Source organism: Tursiops truncatus, chromosome 20 (genome assembly GCF_011762595.2).
Source record: "Tursiops truncatus isolate mTurTru1 chromosome 20, mTurTru1.mat.Y, whole genome shotgun sequence".
In the NCBI taxonomy this organism is placed as follows: domain Eukaryota; kingdom Metazoa; phylum Chordata; class Mammalia; order Artiodactyla; family Delphinidae; genus Tursiops; species Tursiops truncatus.
Window position 1 is genome coordinate 11,089,591 of NC_047053.1, and position 22,187 is coordinate 11,111,777.

Sequence of the window (22,187 nt, forward strand, 5' to 3'; positions counted from 1 at the left end):
GAGACAACACAGGTAAACAAAGAAAATGGCGAAAACGGCTGGTGGCAGGGCAGCCAGCAGGTAGATGGGCAAGTGCCGCCCAGGATGCCCGTCCCCTTCCTCACCTGCAATGATGAACCAGTTCATGTAGTTCAGGAGGTTGATGTAGCAGAGCACGGCAGCAGCCACGTAAGCTCTCCAGCGGGGCAGGCTCCAGGGGGTGGGCGTGGATGGAGAGGGGCACGGACCCGAGCCCATGGCCCTTGAGTGCCCGCCTGGCCCCGGGGACCAGCCCTGAAGCCCCTCGGGCCCAGGTTCTCCGCACTCCGCGGACATGCCCCCAGCCTCGCCAGCCTGCAGCTCCCGTCCCGGGATGGGTGCTGGGGTAAAGACGCATCAGATCTGCACCAAGTCACTTCCTGTGGGCTCCCAGCCGCCCAACCTCAAAGCAGCTGCCCTAACCGCTCGGTATCTTATTGCAGGTCTCTACTGAGCCCAGTGCAGCCTCGAAGGTGAGATTTCACCATCCGCAGCCCCTGAGGCCTGCTGGGGGGAAGAGAGCTCCTGGCCTCACCACCCAGGGTGGCTGGTCCTTTTGACCTAGCCTGGGGCTATGGTAGCAGCCGTGAGAAAGAGAAGCTTTGCAGGACAGGAAATGAGACGAGTCTCCCAGAGTCCCACTCGCTGTGGGAAGGTCTGGCTGCCACACATGAGACGGGCTGTGAATGAGGGACTCGAACCCGGGTCAGATCAGGAAGGCTGGGTGTTGGCCAGGAGAGCGACACTGGACTGGACCGGAAGCGGAGGCTAACCTGCTCCTACGTAATGTCCTAACCGGAGAAACAAAGACAGCGAGGGGCGGCCGACAGGAAGGCAGCCTGTGGGCAAAACTCAACATTGGATGTGAAGTTTAGCGGGAGATTTTTGATGAGGGGAAAGATATTGGCATGCTCTTAAAGTGTCTCTTTACAGATTGTTTATTAGTAGCAGGTGGGGGGAAGGGTAACGATACAGGAGGAGAATCAGGCAACATCTTGACCAAAGGATTAAAATAGCATCACCAACGAGGGGCAGGATTCCCACCAGGAATGCATGACCCCAATCTAATCACGTGGAAACATCAGACAAACCCAAATGAGGGACACTATTTTTTTAATAGACTTTATTTTTTAGAGCGGTTTTAGGTTCACAGCAAAACTGAGCAAAAGGTTAGGATTTCCCATTTACCCCTCTTTACTCTTTACTCCCACTTGCCCCACACACGCATAGCCTCCCCTATTATCAGCACCCCACTCTCCCGAGTGGGACATTTGCTTCAGTTGATGACCTTGACCCAACATTATCACTCAGAGTCCATAGTTTACATTAGGGTTCATTCTTGGTGTGGTACCTTCTATGGGTTTGAACAAATATACCACATGTACTCACCATTATAGTGTCACAGAATAGTTTTATTGCCCTAAAATCCTCTGTGCTCTGCCTATTCATCCCTCCCTCCCCTCATCCTCTGACAACCACTGATATTTTTACTGTCTCCATAGTTTTGCCTTTTCCAGAATGTCATATAGTTGGAATCTTACACGATGTAGCCCTTTTAGATTGGCTTCTTTGTCTTAGTCATTTGCATTGAAGTTTCCTCCATGTTGTTTCATGGCTTGAGAGCTCATTTCTTCTTCTTCTTTTTTTAAAAATGTATTTATTTAATTTATTTATTTTTGGCTGCACTGGGTCTTCATTGCTGCACGCGGCTTTCTCTTGCTGCGACGAGCGGGGGCTACTCTTCGTTGTGGTGCGTGGGCTTCTCATTGTGGTGGCTTCTCTTGTTGCGGAGCACGGGCTCTAGGGGCAGGGGCTTCAGTAGTTGTGGCGCGCGGGCTCAGTAGTTGTGGCTCACAGGCTCTAGAGCGCAGGCTCAGTAGTTGTGGTGCACGGGCTTAGTTGCTCCACAGCATGTGGGATCTTCCTGGACCAGGGCTCGAGCCGTGTCCCCTGCATTGGCAGGTGGATTCTTAACCACTGTACAGCATTTTAAATGCATTATCTCATTTGATCTCCCAACACCTCTATACGGTAAATACTGTCATTTCCTCCATTTCTGGGATGAAACTGAGACTCAGAGGGGCTTAAGTGAACTGCCCACAGCCACGGCTGGTACGGGAAACCAGATCTACCTGCCAGCAGCTCTTAGTCCGGCCCCAGCTGTCCAGCACTGCTTTATAGAGACCATGTAGGGAGACAGCTCTAGCCCCTGGCTCTCCAGCCACGCAGTGTTTGAAAGAGGAGGAGGCCCTGTGTCTAAAGGTTGTGCCCCTGAGTTAGAAACTATCCCATCCCCCTGCACCTGCTCCAGCAGTGAGGTCACTAGGGCTCTGTGCCCTGAGGCCTATCCCTGCAGCTTCGGCAGAAATAAGCCCCCTTGGTCTTCTGGCAAGTGAACCTGTCCAAAAGAACCAAGACCTTGGGGGAGAGAGGGCTCTTCCTCCCTGGCCTTCTTTCCAGAAAGTTAGGGGAAGGGAGCAGATGTTCTCACTTCCTCATGGAGAAACAGGTCCAGGGAGGCAGCCCACCACTCTGTATTGATACATGTGTGGCAGAGCTGGTGTGGTCCCAGGGCTCCTGGGCACCCCTGTGCGGACCTCTGCGGGCTCAAGTTCAGTTGGGCATCACTCCCTTATGTTTTGTGTCTTCCATCAGGAGCGCGTGTCTTGTTCATGGTTGTGTCTCCAGAGCCTAACCCAGGGCCTGGCACAAAGTAGGTGCTTTAATTAACTGTTGGACTAAGAAATGAATGGGTTCCTCTAAGCTTCAAGTCTGCTCATCTGTAAAATGAAGACCGAGATGCTTGCACCACGAAGAGTCAGCCAGAGCTTTCCCGGCGTGGGCATCAGCCCAAAGGGCGAGTTTCCTTTCTCCTCTAGACTCTCACCTCTGTTCTGACCTCAAGCTCGGGGAGGGACCTGGGGACGAAAGATGTCCCTGGTGTGCGCCCCAGCTCACGGGCACCATGCCCCCAACTGCTTCCTTTTCAGATTCTGAAGAGCGCCTTGAGGCAAGGGAAGGGAGCAGGTCCTACCAGCCCAGGGCGCTGACGCAGGCGAGCAGGGCGCCATCATTGGCTGCCCCTTTGGAAGGTTCTCATTTCTTCTTAGTACTGCATAATATTCCATTGTCTGGATGGGCCGTGGTTTATCCATTCACCTCCTGAAGGGCATCTTGGATGCTTGCAAGTTTGGGCAATTATAAATAAAGCTGATAAAAAAACATCCATGTGCAAGTTTGTGTGTGGCCATAAGTTTTTAACTCCTTTGGGTAAACACCAAGAAGCACAATTGCTAGATCAGATGGTAAGAGTATAGAAGACTATTTTTTTTTAAAGGAACTGTATTATTCAAAATGTCAAGGTCACAAAAGACTAAGAAAGACTGAGGGATTGTTTCATATTAAAGGATATGAAAGAGATATGATAATTAAATGCAACATGGGATCCTGGACTGGGTCCTAAACTGGAGGAAGAAATGCATATTATTGGATCAATGGATAAAATTGGAATGTAGATGATAGATTAGGAAGAAATAGATCAGTGTTGAATTTACTGAAGTTGATGACCGCACTACGGTTATGTAAGTGAAATCCTTGCACTGAAGCATTTAGGGGTAAAGGGCCATCCTGTAAGCAACTTACATTCGAGTGGTTCAGGAAAAAAAAAAGAAAAAACAGATACAGCAAGAAAGCAAATGGGGCAAAATGTTAATAATAGATGAATTCGGGTAAAGATTGCTTGGGTTTCTTTGTACTATATTGTAATTTTTCTGTAAGTTGAAAGTTATTTCTAAATAAAAAGATAAACCACAAAATGACAAACAACTCAATTAAAAATGGGCAATGGAGCTTCCCTGGTGACGCAGTGGTTAAGAATTCGCCTGCCAATTCAGGGGACAAGGGTTCGAGCCCTGGTCTGGGAAGATCCCACATGCAGTGGAGCAACTAAGCCTGTAAGCCACAACTACTGAGCCTGTATGCCACAACTACTGAAGCCCGCGAGCCTAGAACCCGTGCTCCGCAACAAGAGAAGCCACTGCAACGAGAAGCCTGTGCACCACAACGAAGAGTAGTCCCCGCTCACTGCAACTAGAGAAAGCCCGCGTGCAGCAACAAAGACCCAATGCAGCCAAAAATAAAATAAATAAATAAAAATTTTTAAAAATCTACAAACAATAAATGCTAGAGAGGGTGTGGAGAAAAGGGTACCCTCTTACACTGTTGGTGGGAATGTAAACTAATAAACTAATACAGCCACTATGGAGAACAGTATAGAGGTTCCTTTAAAAACTAAAAGTAGAACTACAATATGACCCAGCAATCCCACTCTTGGGTATATACCCAAATAAAACCATAATTCAAAAAGATGCATGCACCCGAATGTTCATTGCAGCACTATTTACAATAGCCAGGACATGGAAGCAACCTAAATGTCCATCAACAGAGGAATGGATAAAGAAGATGTGGCACATATATACAATGGAATATTACTCAGCCATAAAAAGGAACGAAATTGTGTCATTTGCAGAGACGTGGATGGATCTACAGACTGTCATACAGAGTGAAGTCAGAAAGAGAAAAACAAATATCGTATATTAACACATATATGTGGAATCTAGAAAAATGGTATAGATGATCTTATTTGCAAAGCAGAAATAGAGACACAGACATAGAGAACAAACATATGGACACCAAGGGGGGAAGGGGGGGTGGGATGAATTGGGAGATTGGGATTGACATATATACACTATTGATACTCTGTATAAAATAGATAACTAATGAGACCCTACTGTATAGCCCAGGGAACTCTACTCAGTGCTCTGTGGTGACCTACATGGGAAGGAAATCCAAAAAAGAGGGGCTATATTTATACATATAGCTGATTCACTTTGCTGTACAGCAGAAACCTACACAGCAGTGTAAAGCAACTATACTCCAATTTAGAAAAATAAGGTGAATCATAGAATGCCACATGACCCAGCAATTCTACTCCTAAGCATATGCCCAAAAGAACTGAAAATAGGGGCTCAAAGAAACACTGTCACATGAATGTTCACAGCAGTGCTATTCACACTTGCCAAAAGGTGGAAACAAATGTCCATCAACTGACAAGTCAGTAAACAACATGTGGTGTATACCTGCAATGGAATGTTAGTCATCCATAAAGAGGCATGAGGTCCTGACCCACGTACAACGTGGCTAAATTTCAAAAACACACTAAGTGAGAGGAGCCAGACACAAAAAGTCACACAATATATGATTCCATTTACATGAAATACCCCAAATAGTTAAGTCTATAGAAATAGAAAACAGATTAGTGGTTGCCAGGGGCTGAGAGGAGGGAATGCTTCGTAGGTACATAGGTCTCTCTCGCTTGGGGTGATGAAAATGTTTTGGGGACTTGATAGAGGTGATGGTTGCACAGTATAGTGAATGTAACAAATGCCACCGAATTGCATGCTTTAAAACGTTTAAAATTTTATGTTATGTGAATTTCACCTCAATTTTTTTTTTAAGTTAAAGCAAACAAACAAAAAACCAGTCTGGTGACATGGCAAGGAAACGAGCTTTGCCGTCTGACGAGCCTGGATTCGAATTCCGATTTTGCTTCTTCCTAGCTGTGTACCTTGGGCAAGTCCCCAGCCTCTCTGAGCCTCAATGATCTCATGTGTGATACAGAGAGAAGAATATGTGCTGGAGGGGTTAACTGTGAGGACGAACTGAGATAAGTACGCGTAACATTCCCGGCATAGAGCCTGGCACGTAGGAAGCATTCGGTGACAATTATTATTGTTATGACGATGATGGTGATGATATTGATGGTAGTGATTGGTCTTTGGCCTCTGCCATGCAGTCCAACCACAAACCCCATGTGGATGGTCTTTGTGAAACATAGGGAAGTTCAGAATCAGGCCTTTCAGCCTGAGCACACGCAGGCAGGCTGGCATCATGGCTAGGATCCTAACCTGGAGCCAGACTCACTACTCACTGACCCTTTGATCTTAGGCCAATCAACCTCTCTGTGCCTCTATTATCCCATCTATAAAATGGGGATGGGACTTCCCTGGTGGCGCAGTGGTTCAGAATCCACCTGCCAACGCAGGGGACACCGGTTTCAGCCCGGGAAGATCCCACATGCCGCGGAGCAACTGAGCCTGCGCGCCACAACTACTGAGCCTGCGTGCCCTAGAGCCCGTGCTCTGCAACAAGAGAAGCCACAGCAATGAGAAGCCTGCGCACCGCAACGAAGAGTAGCCCCCGCTCACCACAATTAGAGAAAGCCCGCACGCAGCAACGAAGACCCAACACAGCCAAAAATAAGTAAATAAATAAATTTATAAAATGGGGATAATGATAGTACATACCTTGTAGGGTTGTTGCAGCTTAAATGAGTTTGAAATGTGCCTAGAACTTTGCCTGGTGTTGAGGAAATGCTATGTCAGTGTTAAATAAACAGGGTTTTCCCCGGCACACATAGATGAGACTTTGGTCTCAGCCCTGCCCTCAGGGCCGAGGAGTGACGGGCAGAGCTACACCCTCAAGTATGAGTGCATGAGTGAGAAACCAAGCCTGCAAGCACACACACACACTCACACTCATGCAAACTACACAAGAGCACTGCAGCTAGTGAACACTGAGACAGAGCTGCCCCCCATCCAGAGGCAGCTGCCCCAGATACGCTGGTCATGGTCACCCCTTTCCAGGTCCAGCCCTCACTATGCCAGCCCAGAATGCCACCCTGCCTTGGCTTTCAGAGCAAGGGAGCAGCTCAAGGAGTCAGAACCCCCGGGATTGGTCAAATCCAGGAGACTGGGTGTTGGCCAGGAGCACAGCATCAGAATACGACCGACTGCCTTGGACTCCTCGGTTTCCAAAGGTGGGTTCCTACCAGGGATTCAGGATTTGACCTCTAGAGGGGTTTTTTATGAAGAGGCGTTGCCCAAGAGGCATTTTAGGAATAAAACAGAAGAACATCACGTCCCAGGAGCAGGAGGCCGGCGTGGGGCAACACAGAGTCATGGATGACCACGTAGGAAGCCTGGGGTCCAACACTACGAGGGGCAAACCAGAGGCTTTCCCTCTCTGCACCTCAACTACCCTATCTGAATGTTGGTAGCCATGGTGGTGGAGGGATTGGATGGCCCTAGAAGGTCCACTCAGCTTTGCAGTTTGTGTGTACGTCTCTCACTCTAAGGGATGGGAAGTAGGAGGTTTCAGGGTTGGTTAACTCAGTGGCACCATGGTCTATGGCCATACCACCCTGAACACGCCCGATCTCATCTGATCTCGGAAGCTAAGCAGGGTCGGGCCTGGTTAGTACTTGGATGAGAGAACTCAGTGGCACCATGATGTCATCGAAGACACCAGTGTTTTCCATCTTTCCTCTCTGAAGTCTTTATAGTGTTGGCCTTTGAGTACTTATCTATTGCTGTATAACAACCCCCCCCCCAAATGTATGGCTTTAAGCAACAATATTTATTATCCCTCACGGCTTCAGTGGGTCAGAGCAGCTTACTGGGGGTTCTGGCTCAGTCTCCCATGTGGTGCAGTGAGATGTCACCTGGGGCTGTGCTCATCTGAAGGCTTGACTGGAGCCGGAGGGTCCACTTCCAAGGACCCCCATGGTTCACCCACATGGCTGGCAAGTCGGCACTGGCTGTTGACTCCTCTCTGCAGATCTGCCTGAGTGTCCTCACGGTGGGGTATGTGTCCTCACAGTGGGGTATGTGTCCTTACAGTGTGGTGGCTTGCTCCCTCCAGAGGGAGCAATCCAATAGGGACCAGGGCAGAAACTTCAATACCTTTCACAATCTAGCCCTCTAAGTCTGCATTCTGCTGTATTCTAATCGGTCACATAGGCCAGCCCTGATTCACTGCACGAGAGGACTACACAAGGGCATGGAAACCAGGAGGCAAAGCTACCTGGAGATCTTCTTGAAGGCTGGCTACCTCAGCCTTCGTCTGCAGGTTTGCCCTCTCACATATAAGAAGGAAGATTTCTTTTCTTTTTTTAAAGATTTTTTTGATGTGGACCATTTTTGAAGTCTTTATTGAATTTGTTACAATACTGCTTATGTTTTAGGTTTTTTGGCCGAGAGGCATGTGGGATCTTAGCTCCCTGACCAGGAATCAAACCCGCACCTCCTACATTGGAAGGTGAAGTCTTGACCACTGGACGGTCAGGGAAGTCCCAATAAGGAAGATTTCTCCTGAAATATATTCATGTGTATTTATCAGAGAGGAAAATCTTCCCCAGAAATCCCCTCAAGACCCTCCAGCCAGGTTTGAGCCAATGTCTGTGACCCAGCTGCAAGAGAAGCTGGGAAGGTGGGCCCCGTGGGAGGCTGCCTCCGTTAGTAAAGAAGAAGTAGGCAAGTAGCCGTTGTGTGAGCAAACAACATCTTTCACAGAAAGCTAACCACTTTGGTGCCCTACAAGAGGAAGTGACCACACTCCCAGGATAAGGGGGTGTCAGGTGACCCTTTATATTTGGAGGGTTTAAACAAGCCCCTGGTGTGGGTTCCCAAGGAGAAAAGGAAATACTGTCCTAACCTGGGGCTCCTGAAGCTAGCGGGCACACTAACTAGGGGGAAGTGTACAGGAAAGAGAGCTGCTACGCACTGAGAGCCACAGGCTTGGGATGTCAAGCCTGCAAGCCCCTAGCTGAGTTTAGCCGGTTTTCAAAAGGACACAACAGCATCCTTCACCAGCAAGTCCTATGGACTGGTTGGGATCAGGCTCCAATAGTGACACCATGTGGCCATAAGAAGCAACAGCAGTCATGAACTATTCCAGGCATAGTATAAACCCCCAAAGTTCATGGATAATTCAGGGTGGTCTAAAGATCCTGGATTTCTTGCTAATGAGACACATGCAATCATGAGTGATTAACTGGGAAAATAAGAGCTGTGATCATATTGTATCCCACATTATGGAACCGACCTTTTTTTTTTTTTTTTTGCTGTACGCGGGCCTCTCACTGCTGTGGCTTCTCCCGTTTTGGAGCACAGGCTCCGGACGCGCAGGCTCAGCGGCCATGGCTCACGGACCTAGCCGTTCCGCGGCATGTGGGATCTTCCCGGACCGGGGCACGAACCCGTATCACCTGCATCGGCAGGCGGACTCTCAACCACTGCGCCATCAGGGAAGCCCAGAACCGCCCATTTTTATAAAGCATATACCCAGGGCAAAAGTATAGAAGCATATATCCCAAAGAGTTAACAGTATTTACCTCAGGCTCCTAGAATTATAGGTACTTTTTTTCCTTTCTTTTTTTTCTTTTTTCTTTACTTTCCAATAGTAATAATAGCAAATATTAAATAGTACTCACCATGTGCTGGACCCTGCCAACTACCTGTGAATTGGGTATGATAACTATACTTATTTTTTAGAATCAGAAACAGCCCCAAAGGGGCTAAATAACTGTCCCACCTGGTTCTGAACTCTGTGCTCCTCTCATTTTTGCTATACTATCTTTTTCTTTTTTTTTTTTGGTCATGCTTACGGGATCTTAGTTCCCCAAAAAGGGATTGAACCCAGGCCCCAGTAGTGAAAGCACTGAGTCCTAACCACTGGAACACCAGGGAATTCCCTGTACTACCTTACTGTCTCATTTGTATATACTAAATTTTCTGCAGTATCTCACTTACATAATAATATTAAAAAAGAAAAAGTAGTGGCCTGTATAGTTTTTATGATCACACCAAAAAATAATGCTATGAAACAAAACAAGATAAACATGACCGACCATGTGCTATACCTGTGGCTGAGGCAGGGTCAGGGCTGCCGGTGCTGCATGGGTGCAGCTACACCAGAAAGGTCAGGATTTTGTGACTGCAGAAGCCCACTTCCCCTCTTCACCTGGGCTCCCCTGTTTTGTTTTTTTTCTTTTTTGGCCATACCACAAGGCTTGCAGGATCTTAGATCCCCACTCAGGGATCAAAGCTGGGCCCTAACCACTAGACCTCCAGGGAATTCCCTGGGCTCTCTTGATTTGGTAGCAATTTTGAAAATTCCTCCTTTCCCTTGGAAGCTATGAATACAAGGACTAGCAGTTAATAGGGACCTAGCCCTGGTGAGTGGTGGGCCCGAACTGGGGGCAGGGTGAGGCTGAGAGAGGCTGCCAAACTAAAGGGAAGATGGGAAAAGAGAAGGAAAGGAAGAAAGAGAGAGGGAAAGAGGAAGTGGGCAGAGACAGATGAAAAAAAGGAAGGGAATTTTCTAAACTTTCCCCATCCCCGGCTCTCAGTGTTCCCTGAGCTTTCAGTATCTACCCATTGGGCTCATGATACCACCTCCTACTGGTGTTTCCAAACTCCACTCAGAGGTCACCTCCTCCAGGAAGCCTGCAGGCTTGGCTGAGTACTTATCTTTATCCTGAAACTTACTGCTCGTTATTGGGATTTTCTCTCTTTCCCATGAGTCAGTAAGCCCCTTAAAGGAAAGGCACTCTTTCTGCCTCCTCCAGAGTCTGGCCCAGGCCTTAACCAGAGCAGCAAGACAGAATGGATGTTCTGAATGAGTGAATGAAACATGCTTCTTAGGCGACCAGCTGCACCAGCCTGGGACTAATTATTTTCAGCAGAGGTATTTCTTTTTTTGTTTGTTTTTTTAAATTTATGTATTTATTTATTTATTTATTCTTATTTTTGGCTGTGCACTGGCTTTCTCTAGTTGTGGCGAGCGGGGGCTACTCTTCATTGGGGTGCGTGGGCTTCTCATTGTGGTGGCTTCTCTTGTTGCAGAGCATGGGCTCTAGGCGTGCGACCTTCAGTAGTTGTGGCACATGGGCTCAGTACTTGTAGCTCGCAGGTTCTAGAGCGCAGGCTCAGTAGTTGTGGCTCACGGGCTTAGTTGCTCTGCGGCATGTGGGATCTTCCCAGACCAGGGCTCGAACCCATGTCCCCTGCATTGGCAGGGGGATTCTTAACCACTGAGCCACCAGGGAAGCCGCTCAGCTGAGGTATTTCTGTCACTCCAGGCTTTACTAGCAAATAGCTAGAACTCTGTCCCCTTTTGAAAACATGACCCAACACACTTCTTTGGGGATCATGCAGAGGGTGGCGTGCTTGTGCACAGAATGTTCTCTCAAGTAGAGGGCACCTAGGAGCTCTCTGCACACAAGGACACCTCTCTGTGGGGCTTCCGGCAGCCCTGGGGAAGCAATCCCTGTGCTAGTGTTCACAGCTCCCTTCCCTTTTGGTGTGGACCAGGATCTGAGGAGTGGAGCACAGCCTAAGTGGTTGCCTGAGCTGTACACGGCACCAGGGACTTCCCTGGTGGTCCAGTGGTTAGGACTCTGCGCTTCCACTGCAGGGGGCACGGGTTTGATCCCTGGTCAGAGAACTAAGGTCCCACCTGCCACATGGTGCAGCCAAAAATAAAAATAAAAAGTTAAGCTGGAGGCCCTGACTCTCTTGTTATTTAGAGCAATTTATTTTCCAGGGGCCAACCTAGACCCTCATGCAAAAAGACGCCTTTCTTCCCCATGTATTCAAGCATAACTGAAAGCGACAGGAGGACAAGCTGCGTCATGACTCCCAATGAAAGAATTTGGAGACCCAGGGACTTGAAGCTCGGGTTCTAGTTCCAGCTTTGCCTCTAGGTGTCCCGTGTCCAGCCGTAACACTCACACCACCAAAGAGAAGAAGGAGTTCCCAGCTCCTGGCTCCACGCGAGACTACCCCACCACCAAGCCACTGGAGAGATGAGGCCTTCATAGCTGCCCAAGAGAACAGACACTGCAGCAGGCAACTGCCTCACTCTTGACCACATTCCCCTGGCAACTAAGGGGGCAAGGAGCCCATGGTCCCCACACCAAGCAGCTTGAACTAATTATCTGTTGCTGCTTAGCAAATTATGCCCAAATTTTATGGCTTAAAACAATAATAATATTTTTAATTATAAGAATTATACACGGGGGGCTTCCCTGGTGGCGCAGTGGTTGAGAATCCGCCTGCCGATGCAGGAGACACGGGTTCGTGCCCTGGACCGGGAAGATCCCATGTGCCGCGGAGCAGCTGGGCCCGTGAGCCATGCCCGCTGGGCCTGAGCGTCCGGAGCCTGTGCTCCTTAACGGAAGAGGCCACAGCAGTGAGAAGCCCGTGTACCACAAAAAAAAAAAAAAAAAAAAAAAAAGAATTATACACGGGACTTCCCTGGTGGCACAGTGGTTAAGAATTCGCCTGCCAATGCAGGGGACACAGGTTCAATCCTGTTCTGGGAAGATCCCACATGCCGCAGAGCAACTAAGCCCGTGAGCCACAACTACTGAGGCCACATGCCACAACTACTGAAGCCTGCGTACCTAGAGCCCATGCTCCGGAACGAGAGAAGCCACCACAATGAGAAGCCCGCGCACTGCAATGAAGAGTAGCCCCCACTCGCCGCAACTAGAGAAAGCCTGTGCACAGCAACGAAGACCCAACACAGCCAGAAATAAATAAAATTTTAAAAAAATAATAATTATACACCATGACCAAGCAGGATTTATTGTAGGGATGCAAGGTTGGTTTAATATCTGAAAAATCAATTAATGTAATATATCACATCAATAAACAAAAATCATATGATCTCAATGGATGCAAAAAAAAAAAGGCATTTAACAAATCCCATACCCTTGCCTGATTAAAAGCACTCAAACTAAGAATAGAATGGAACTTCCTCATTCTGAAAAAGGACATCTATGGAAAATCCACAACTGACATACTTAATGGTAAATGACTGGATGTTTTTCCCCTACGATCAGGAATAAGACCAGAATGTCTGCTCTCACCACTTCTACTTAACATTTCAGTGGAGGTTGTAGTCAGGGCAATTAGTTAAGAAAAAGAAATAAAAGGTACCCAGATTGGAAAGGAAGAATTAAAACTATTTCTAGTCACAGATGATATGATCTTTTATATGGAAAACCCTAAGGAATCCACTAAAGGACCTTTAGAACTAATAAATGAGTCCAGCAAGTTTACATTGTATTTCTATACACTTGGAATGAACAATCCAAAATGAAATGATATATCAACTATATCTCATTTTTTAAATTTTTTAAAAGAATTTTAAAAAAGAATAACCAAATGAAATTGAGAACAATTCTGCTCACAATAGCCTCAAAAAATAAAAAAAACAAAATAAGACACAAATGAACCTATCTGTGAAACAGAAACAGAATCACGGACAAAGAGAACAGACTGGTGGTTGCCAAGGGGGAGGGGGTTGGGAAAGGGATGGATTGGGAGGTTGGGGTTAGCAGATGGAAGCTTTTATATATAGAATGGATCAACAAGGTCCTACTGTATAGCACAGAGAACTGTATTCAATATCCCATGATAAACCAGAACGGAAAAGAATATTGAAGAAAGAATGTATAGAGACTTCCCTAGTTGTCCAGGGGGTAAGACTCTGAGCTCCCAATGCAGGGAGCCCAGGTTCGATCGGGAATTAGATCCCGCATGCATACCACAACTAAGAGTTCACATGTCTCAACTAAAAGACCCCACGTGCCACAACTAAGACCCATTGCAGCCTAAATAATAAATAAATAAAATTAATATTTTTTAAAAAAGAATGTATATATGTATAACTGAATCACTTTGCTATACAGCAGTAATTAACACAACATTGTAAATCAACTACTTCAATTAAAAAAAAAAAGTCACCCAGTCACTCTCTGTCCCAGCTTCATAGTTGAATGCTCTGCATGGCTCCTATCACTGTCTGCTAGTTGTTTTTTATTTTTTTTTAATACCTTTATTGGAGTATAATTTCTTTACAATGTTGTGTTACTTTCTGCTGTACAACAAAGTGAATCAGCTATATGTATATATATATACCCCCATATACCCTCCCTCTTGAGCCTCCCTCCCACCCTCCGTATCCCACCCTCTAGGTGGTCACAAAGCATTGCGCTGATCTCCCTGTGCTATGCAGCTGCTTCCCACTAGCTATCTATTTTACATTTGGTAGCGTATATATGTCCATGCCACTCTCTCACTTCGTCCCAGCTTCCCCAGATTTTTTTTTTTTTTTGATGTGGACTATTTTTTTAAAGTCTTTATTGATTTTGTTACAATATTGCTTCTGTTTTATGTTTTGGTTTTTTGGCCTCGAGGCATGTGAGGTCTTAGCTCCTTGACCTGGGACTGAACCCACACCCACTGCATTGGAAGGCAAAGTATTAACCATTGGACCACCAGGGAAGTCCTTGATAGTTTTCTTGTTTGTTTTCTTTCTTTCCCACGGTGGATCTTAGCAGCTGCTGCTGTCACTAGTACCTGGCACTCATGCTGGGTTCATTCACATTTTAATAAAGAAGGGAGTGAATTGCTGTGTCACTTCTGGTAGGTCAGTGCTCTTCTCTGAACTTTCTCCATGAAATAAAGTTATGTGACTGGATAAACTCTTTGCTTCTGAGGATCAATCAGCCTTTAAGGCAAATCAGAGTTATGACGGTCAGTGACCACCAGGTGTTGCTAAAGATAACTTCTTTGCTAAGAGTCAGATCCATGGCAGGGTAGTTCCAAGGCTGGACAGGAGGGCTAAACGGTCAGCTCACCACTATGAGGGTCTCCAAGAACACCTGGAGTCAGCACATGCTTACTAGAGGCAGGGGTCTCCAGTGACTCAGCCAGCCAGGCAAAGGCCCTGGGGCTGGGGCCTCAGTCTTCCCATCTGTCCATTGGGTGTAGACTCATTGTCCAGGTTCTAATTCAAATCCTATCTCTGTAGCAGAATTGAGGTGGGAGGAAAGGAAGATGGAAAAGGGGAAGAGGGTACCCTTTTCCTCCTTCTTCTGCTCTCAGGGGCCCTTCTCTTGGGACAGGGACATGTCTTTCCCAGGGTGCGCTCAGGGTGCCCACCCATTCAACAGGAAATCTCCTGTGACAGTGTGACTTCATTATCACCATGTCTGCGATGAGGCAGAAACAATCATGTTCCACAGAATTCCTCTTGTGTGAGTTGGGGAGATCCTGGAGGAGGAGGGGAAGTGTATTTTTCTAAACCAACAAATGTTAAGTCCATTAGTAGTCAGGGTTCAACAAACACAGGCCACCAACCAGTTTTGCTAACAGGTCAGAGTCTGCAGACCCCTGGTTTAGAGGAAACCCTGTAAGGAGCCGCTTGGGGTCCCAGGCATCTATGAAACAGAAGAGCCTCAGGGAGAGGCACTGACCTGTGCAAGGTCTGCACTTTCTTCCTTCCGATAAAACACACACACAGAATAGGCTCAACACACTGCTATGAGTGTTGAGTCCAGGGAGAGATCAGTTTGGGTTCTGGGAGAGGAAGGAGAGAGGCAACCAGAGACAAGAGGAAATGCCTGGGGCTTGGGGGTGACTCTTCAAGTCCCCAAGTTTTGGGACTTCTCTGTGGTCCAGTGGTTAGGACTCTGTGCTTCCACTGCAGGGGGTATGGGTTCAGTCCCTGGTCGGGGAACTAGGATCCCCACATGCCGCGTGGTGTGGGCCCCCCCACCAAAAAAGACCCCAGATCTTCAGTGAGAATGAATTTTTCTGCACACATCCAAGTGGTCAAAATGGTTAACGCGAGAGGGGTTATGCCTCTTGCCAGAACGCTCATCCTCATCCTGATTCGATCCAGCCCCCAAAGAGAAGGGGGGCATCCTTTCAGGGGTATATTCAGACCCAGGACTGATGAAAGACTTGGGAACACAGCCTCCTGCTCCTTGTCAAACACCCATGGGCAAGAGGGGAGGAGCTGAGAAAAGGGAACCCTCTTGCACTGTTGGTGGGAATGTAAACTGATACAGCTACTATGGAGAACAGTATGGAGGTTCCTTAAAAAACTAAAAATAGAACTACCATACGACCCAGCAATCCCACTCCTGGGCATATACCCTGAGAAAACGATAATTCAAAAAGAGTCATGTACCACAATGTTCATTGCAGCTCTATTTACAATAGCCAGGGCATGGAAGCAACCCAAGTGTCCATCAACAGATGAATGGATAAAGAAAATGTGGCACATATATATATATATATATATATATATATATATATAATGGAATATTACTCAGCCATAAAAAGAAACGAAGTTGAGTTATTTGTAGTGAGGTGGATGGGCCTAGAGACTGTCATACAGAGTGAAGTAAGTCAGAAAGAGAAAAACAAATACCGTATGCTAACATATATATATGGAATCCAAAAAAAAAAAGGTTCTGAAGAACATAGGGGCGGGACAGGAATAAAGACGCAGACGACATAGAGAATGGACTTGAGGACACAGGGAGGGGGAAGGGTAAGCTGGGACGAAGTGAGAAGAGAGTGGCATGGAGTTATATATACTACCAAATGTAAAATAAACAGCTGGTGGGAAGCAGCCGCATAGCACAGGGAGATCAGCTCGGTGCTTTGTGACCACCTAGAGGGGTGGGATAGGGAGGGTGGGAGGGAGATGCAAGAGGGAGGGGATATGGGGATATACGTATATGTATAGCTGATTCACTTTGTTATGAAGCAGAAACTGACACACCAGTGTAAAGCAATTGTACTCCAATAAAGATGTTAAAAAAAAAAAAAGGCAGAATACAACTATACTCCAAAAAAATCTAAAAAAAAAAAAGAAACCCACACACTTCAACTAAAGTCACAACCAAAGGGTGGGGTGGTAAGGGGGGGCAGAATACAGCAAAGGCGAATTTACATCTATATCTATCTAATCAGCTTTATTGATATATAATTCACATACCACACATTCACCCATTAAAATTGTACAGTTCAATGGTTTTTAGTCTTTTCAGAGTTACGCACCATCACCACGATCAACTTTAAAACACTTCCTCAGGGAGTTCCCTAGTGGCCTAGTGGTTAGGATTCTGGGCTTTCACTGCTGTGGCCCAGGTTCAATCCCTGGTTGGGGAACAGAGATCCTCCAAGCTGTGCAGCGCAGCCAAAACATAAAAATAAAAATAATAATTATAGTAATAAAACACTTCATCAGCACAGAAAGAAACCCTGTACCCATGAACAGTCACTCCCCATTTTTCCCCAGCTTCTCCCCTTTACCCCCCACCTCAGGCCTGGCAACCACCAGTCTACTTTCTGTCTCTGTGGATTTGCCTGTTCTGGACATTTCATATGAATGGAATCATACGTTGGCCTTTTGTGTCTGGCTTTGTTCACTGAGCACAGTGTTTTCAAGGTTCATCCACGTCATCACGTGGATCAGTACTACATTCCTCTTTATGGCTGAATAATATTCTGTTGTAGGGATCCACTATGATCTGTTTATGCATTCATCATTGATGGACATCGGGGTTGTTTCCACCTTTTGGCTATTATGAGTAATGCTGTTGTGAGAATTCATGTACAAGTTTTTGTGTGAACCTATGTTTTCAATGTATTGGGTATATACCTAGAAGTGGAATTGCTGGATCAAATGGCAGCTCCATTTTTAATAGCTTGAGGAACTGCCAGACTGTTTTCCACAGCAGCTGCACCATTCTACGTTCCCACCAGCAACATGCGAGTGTTCCAATTTCCCCACATCCTTGCAAACATTTGTTGTCTGCCTTTTTGATTCTAGCCATCCTAGTGGGTGTGAAGTAGTATCTTACTTACTGAAGTTTTTTTTTTTTTTCTTCAAATGCTTGGCTTTTTATTTATTTATTTATTTTTGGCTGTGTTCGGTCTTCATTTCTGTGTGAGGGCTTTCTCTAGTTGTGGCAAGCGGGGGGCCACTCTTCATCGCGGTGTGCGGGCCTCTCACTATCGCGGCCCCTCTTGTTGCGGAGCACAGGCTCCAGACGCGCAGGCTCAGTAGTTGTGGCTCCCGAGCTCTAGAGCACAGGCTCAGTAGTTGTGGTGCACGGGCTTAGTTGCTCCGCAGTATGTGGGATCTTCGCTGACCAGGGCTCGAACCCATGTTCCCTGCATTAGCAGGCGGATTCTCAACCACTGTGCCACCAGGGAAGCCCTTACTGAAGTTTTGATTGGCACTTCCTTCATGACTAATGATGTTCAACATCTTTATGTAGCTATTGGTCATTTGCATATCTTCTTCAGAGAAAGGTCTATCCAAATCCTTTGCCAATTTTTATATTGGGTTATTTTTCTCTTTATTGTTTGTTTTGTTTGTTGGTTTCGTTTTTGGCCACATGGCTTGTGGGATCTTAGTTCCCCGATCAGGGATGGAACCTGGGCCAGGGCAGTGAAAGCGTGGAGTCCTAACCACTGGACCACCACCAGCGAATTCCCTGTCTTTCTATTGTTAAGTTGTAAGAGTTCTTTATATTTTCTAGATACAAATTCCTCATCACTACATGATTAGCAAAACTATTTTCCCATTCTCCCATGGGTTTTTTTTTTCACGTTTTTGATATTTGCTTTATATGTTTTAAGGATATATTATTAGGTAATACAACTTGAGAATTTTTCATCTTAGCAGGTTGTTCCTGTAATCACAATGTAGATATTCTTGTTTTTCCTCATAAATATTTTTTGTCTTAAATAATAGTTTGATATTTGTAGATATACACCAGCTTTCTTTTGGTTAGTATTTTCTCTTTATTTTCAACCTTCCATATCCTTGTTTTAGATGTTTTCTCTTGTAAACAGCATGAATCTGGATTCTTTTTATAATCCAATCTGACAGCCAATCTGGCCAAGTTGGAGCATTTACAATTATCGTGACTCAGGCTAAACAGAGGTGTCTGCAATCTGCCGTGGGTTGGACAGGAGGAGGGAAAAGGAACTGCCAGTTATCAAATGTTAGTTTTGTGCCAGCCCTGTGCCATGTGTGTCCCACAGGTGGCCTTGGTCAATGCTCACACTGTGTTGGCATAAATATGATTACTCCTTTTTTTTTTTTTTTTTTTTCAGCACGGCGCGGCTTGCAAGATCTTAGTTCCCTGACCAGGGTTTGAACCCACATCCTCTGCGGTGAAAGTGTGAGTCCTAACCACTGGACCGCCAGGGAATTCCTGAAAGTTTTTTTTTTAATTGAAGTATAGTTAATTTACAACGTTGTGTTTTTATCAAGTGTACAGCAACACTTTTTCAGTTATACATATATATGTGTGTGTATATATATATATCCTTTTTCAGAGTCTTTTCCATTATAAGTTATTACAAGATATCTTTTCTATTATAAGTTATTACAAGATATTACATTATAAGATATTACAAGTTATTGCCATAAGTTATTACAAGATATCGAGTATACTTCCCTATGCCATACAGTAGGTCCTTGTTCACCTATTTTATATGTAGTAGTGTATATATGTTAACCCCAAACTCCTAATTTATCTCCCCCACCATTACGCCTATTTTATAGAGGAAGGGATCAAAGTTCTGCACAGTTAAGTCACCCAAAGCCACACAGCTAGTAAGTGGCAGAGTCAGGGCCCTGGCTGGGCTCCAGACCCCATCCCCACTACCTGCAGGGCATCCAGGAACCCTCCCAGAATGGGCAGGATCCAGCTGCGCCTTGAAGGTCAGATTGTGATAGAGAAAGAAGGAAAGGGTTTCCAGGCAAAGGGAACAGTCACAACTGTTGGGTGCCGAGGTGCATCACGGTCAGAGGGTGAGGCCCCTGTTCCACTTAACCCAGGCCACCCACAGGTATAGAAATATCTGTTCCCCACACTCACTCCCACCCCCTGGCATTTCTCCTGCCCATGACAGGCACAATAGGTCAGGCTGAGAGCTTTCACAGGAATCTGGCAAACAAGGCAATTCTGTTCCTGCTCCAGTTTTGTTCTGGGGAAATGTTTAACCCACTGAGTAGGGAGGGGGACTTGTAGCATTTGTCAATTGCCATGGTATAAATACTCCCATCATGTCCAGACTTGCAACATCACTAAATACACAGCGCCTGCAAGCCCAGAAGATCCAGCTCCAGCCCACCACCCTACCTACTCCCTCCTGGAAAACTATGCCCAAAGGTATGCCCAACTGCTACTGGAGGCTGTGCCTTTCCAGTGGGGTGCAGATGCTTCACACCCCACCCCCCCTTCTCCTTCTCCAGCTGGGCTTGGCAGTCTCTGCCCTTCAGGGAGCAGTAGAGAGACACAGCTGAAAGAGAGCACTGCCCAGCGAGCCGCTGGAGACAACGGATGCACTGTGAGCGCTCAGGGGCACCCTTGGTGCACGCACAGCTCTGTGTGTGCCCGTGTTTGGGGGCTGCTCTTGAAGTTGAACTGGAACATGCACCTGTAAGCGGTGATTTTTTAAATGTGTTGTTTTAAGAGTACCTGTGGGGGACTTCCCGGCTGGTCCAGCAGTTAAGACTTTGGGCTTCCACTGCAGGGGGCGTGGGTTCAACCTCTGGTCAGGGAACTAAGATCCTGCATGCCATGTAGCCAAAAAGAAAAAAAAGGGCTTACCTGGTGGCACAGTGGTTGAGAGTCCGCCTGCCGATGCAGGGGACGCGGGTTCGTGCCCCGGTCCGCGAGGATCCCACATGCCGCGGAGCGGCTGGGCCCGTGAGCCACGGCCGCTGGGCCTGCATGTCCGGAGCCTGTGCTCCACAACGGGAGAGGCCACAGCAGTGAGAGGCCCGCGTACTACAAAAAAAAAAAAAACACACAAAAAGAAAAAAAAAAGTACCTATGTGTTAATTATGCCCACAATTGTGTCTTAAGCTGTTAACGACAAGGGGCTTCTCTCTGCCTCAGATGTTCTGAACCCCTTCCCTGCTTCCGTCCCCATGGGCACAGCAACTTCATTCAGCCTGGGTCTCACATATGGCCCAAGACAAACCTAGAAACCTGTTGCAGGGGGATGGGCTGGGCCAGGTGAAGGTTCATGGGACACAGCTGAATCCTCAGGTGAGTGGGAATCATGGTGAAGGAAGACAGCAAGCTGGAGGAAGGGCAGGGGGCGGACACAGGCTGTCAGCAGGAGGCAGGCAAGGAGGGGGTGGAGCGCAAGTGGCAGAGCCAATGATTCAGGAAAGGGATGCTCAAGACCAGCGGAAGAGCCTTCAGTCATCTGCCTGCAGGCACCCTTGGTCCCACTGCGGAGGCTTGTGGGAGGCAGGGGATGGACACATGTCTAAATCAACCCAAGGGACCTGTGCCAGCCAGCTACCAGCTGACTCCATCACTCAAACTGAACGGCATCTTCTTGGCTCCAAACCTGCTGGTGGGCAGAGCTCCAGGGAGAGGCTTGATTCTAGCCAGGGAGAGGCTGAGTTCCCAGAAAGGGAACTGGGGCTGCTGTGTCACCTGAGGTCCCCAAATGCAGCCTCTCCACCCACACTGCCCCCAGGACTCCCCTCCCCTCTCCTCCCTTCCCTGCTCCTCTCTTCCCCCATCTCCCTGCCCAGCTCACTACACCCATCACTGGGCTGGTCAGAGTTTTCCCAGAGGATTGTTTGTAACCTGTGTGCATGTGTGAGTGTGCGTGTGTACCTGCAGTGCATGTACAAACCCGTGTGTGCTTGTCCATACTGTGAACACTCAAGTGTGCCTGTGCATGCACAATACCCCCATCACACACACATACACGCCATGTGTGCCTAGACCTTGAATCCTCCTCTTTGGGGGTTATTTTGCCAGGATTCCATATATCACCTACAGTGGATGTTAAAATGGCAGCCACTCACATCTAAAGTCCCTCAGGGGACTTCCCTGGTGGCACAGTGGATAAGACTCCACGCTCCCAGTGCAGGGGACCTGGGTTCAATCCCTGGTCGGGGAACTGGATCCCGCATGCGTGCTACAACTAAGAGTTCGCATGCCACAACTAAGTAGCCTGCGTGCTGCAACTAAGGAGCCCACGTGCCACAACGAAGACCTGGTGCAACCAAATAAATAAATCATAAATAAATAAAGTCCCTCAGAAGTCACCCAGTTCAACCCTACCAGTGCTTCTCAGGGAGTCACTATTGGTATTTGTGAGGGTTTTGGTTTTGGTTTTGGTTTTGGTTGAACTGCGCAGCTTGTGGGATCTTAGTTCCCCCACCAGGGATCAAACCCCAGCGTTCAGCAGTGAAAGCTTGGAATCTAACCACTGGAGCACCAAGGAATTTCCACTATTGGCATTTCAATAGAGATAATTCTCCTTTGCTGGGACCAACTCCCAACCCACTGCATGAGTTTAGTATTCCTGGTCCCAAAACCCTAGAAGGCACAAACCGCTAGTAGCGCTCCAGAAATGCTCTCACGAGTTTCCAACCTCTCGCGGAGGTGGGACAGTAGGGACCCAGGT

The 22,187-nt window shown here is 47.1% G+C and overlaps 1 protein-coding gene and 1 pseudogene across 1 annotated transcript in view; one reads left to right on the forward strand and one right to left on the reverse strand.

Moving 5' to 3' along the window:
• Nucleotides 1–10,656, reverse strand: part of SPNS3 (SPNS lysolipid transporter 3, sphingosine-1-phosphate (putative)) — an 81,577-nt gene extending 70,921 nt beyond the window's left edge. Inside the window, exon 1 of the mRNA XM_073797995.1 lies at nt 105–10,656. Coding sequence (XP_073654096.1) covers nt 105–315 — 211 coding nt within the window. The 5' untranslated portion in view covers nt 316–10,656. The remainder of the gene's footprint in view (nt 1–104) is intronic.
• LOC117309904 (5S ribosomal RNA) lies at nt 7,262–7,379 on the forward strand (annotated as a pseudogene).
• Nucleotides 10,657–22,187: the final 11,531 nt, after the last annotated feature.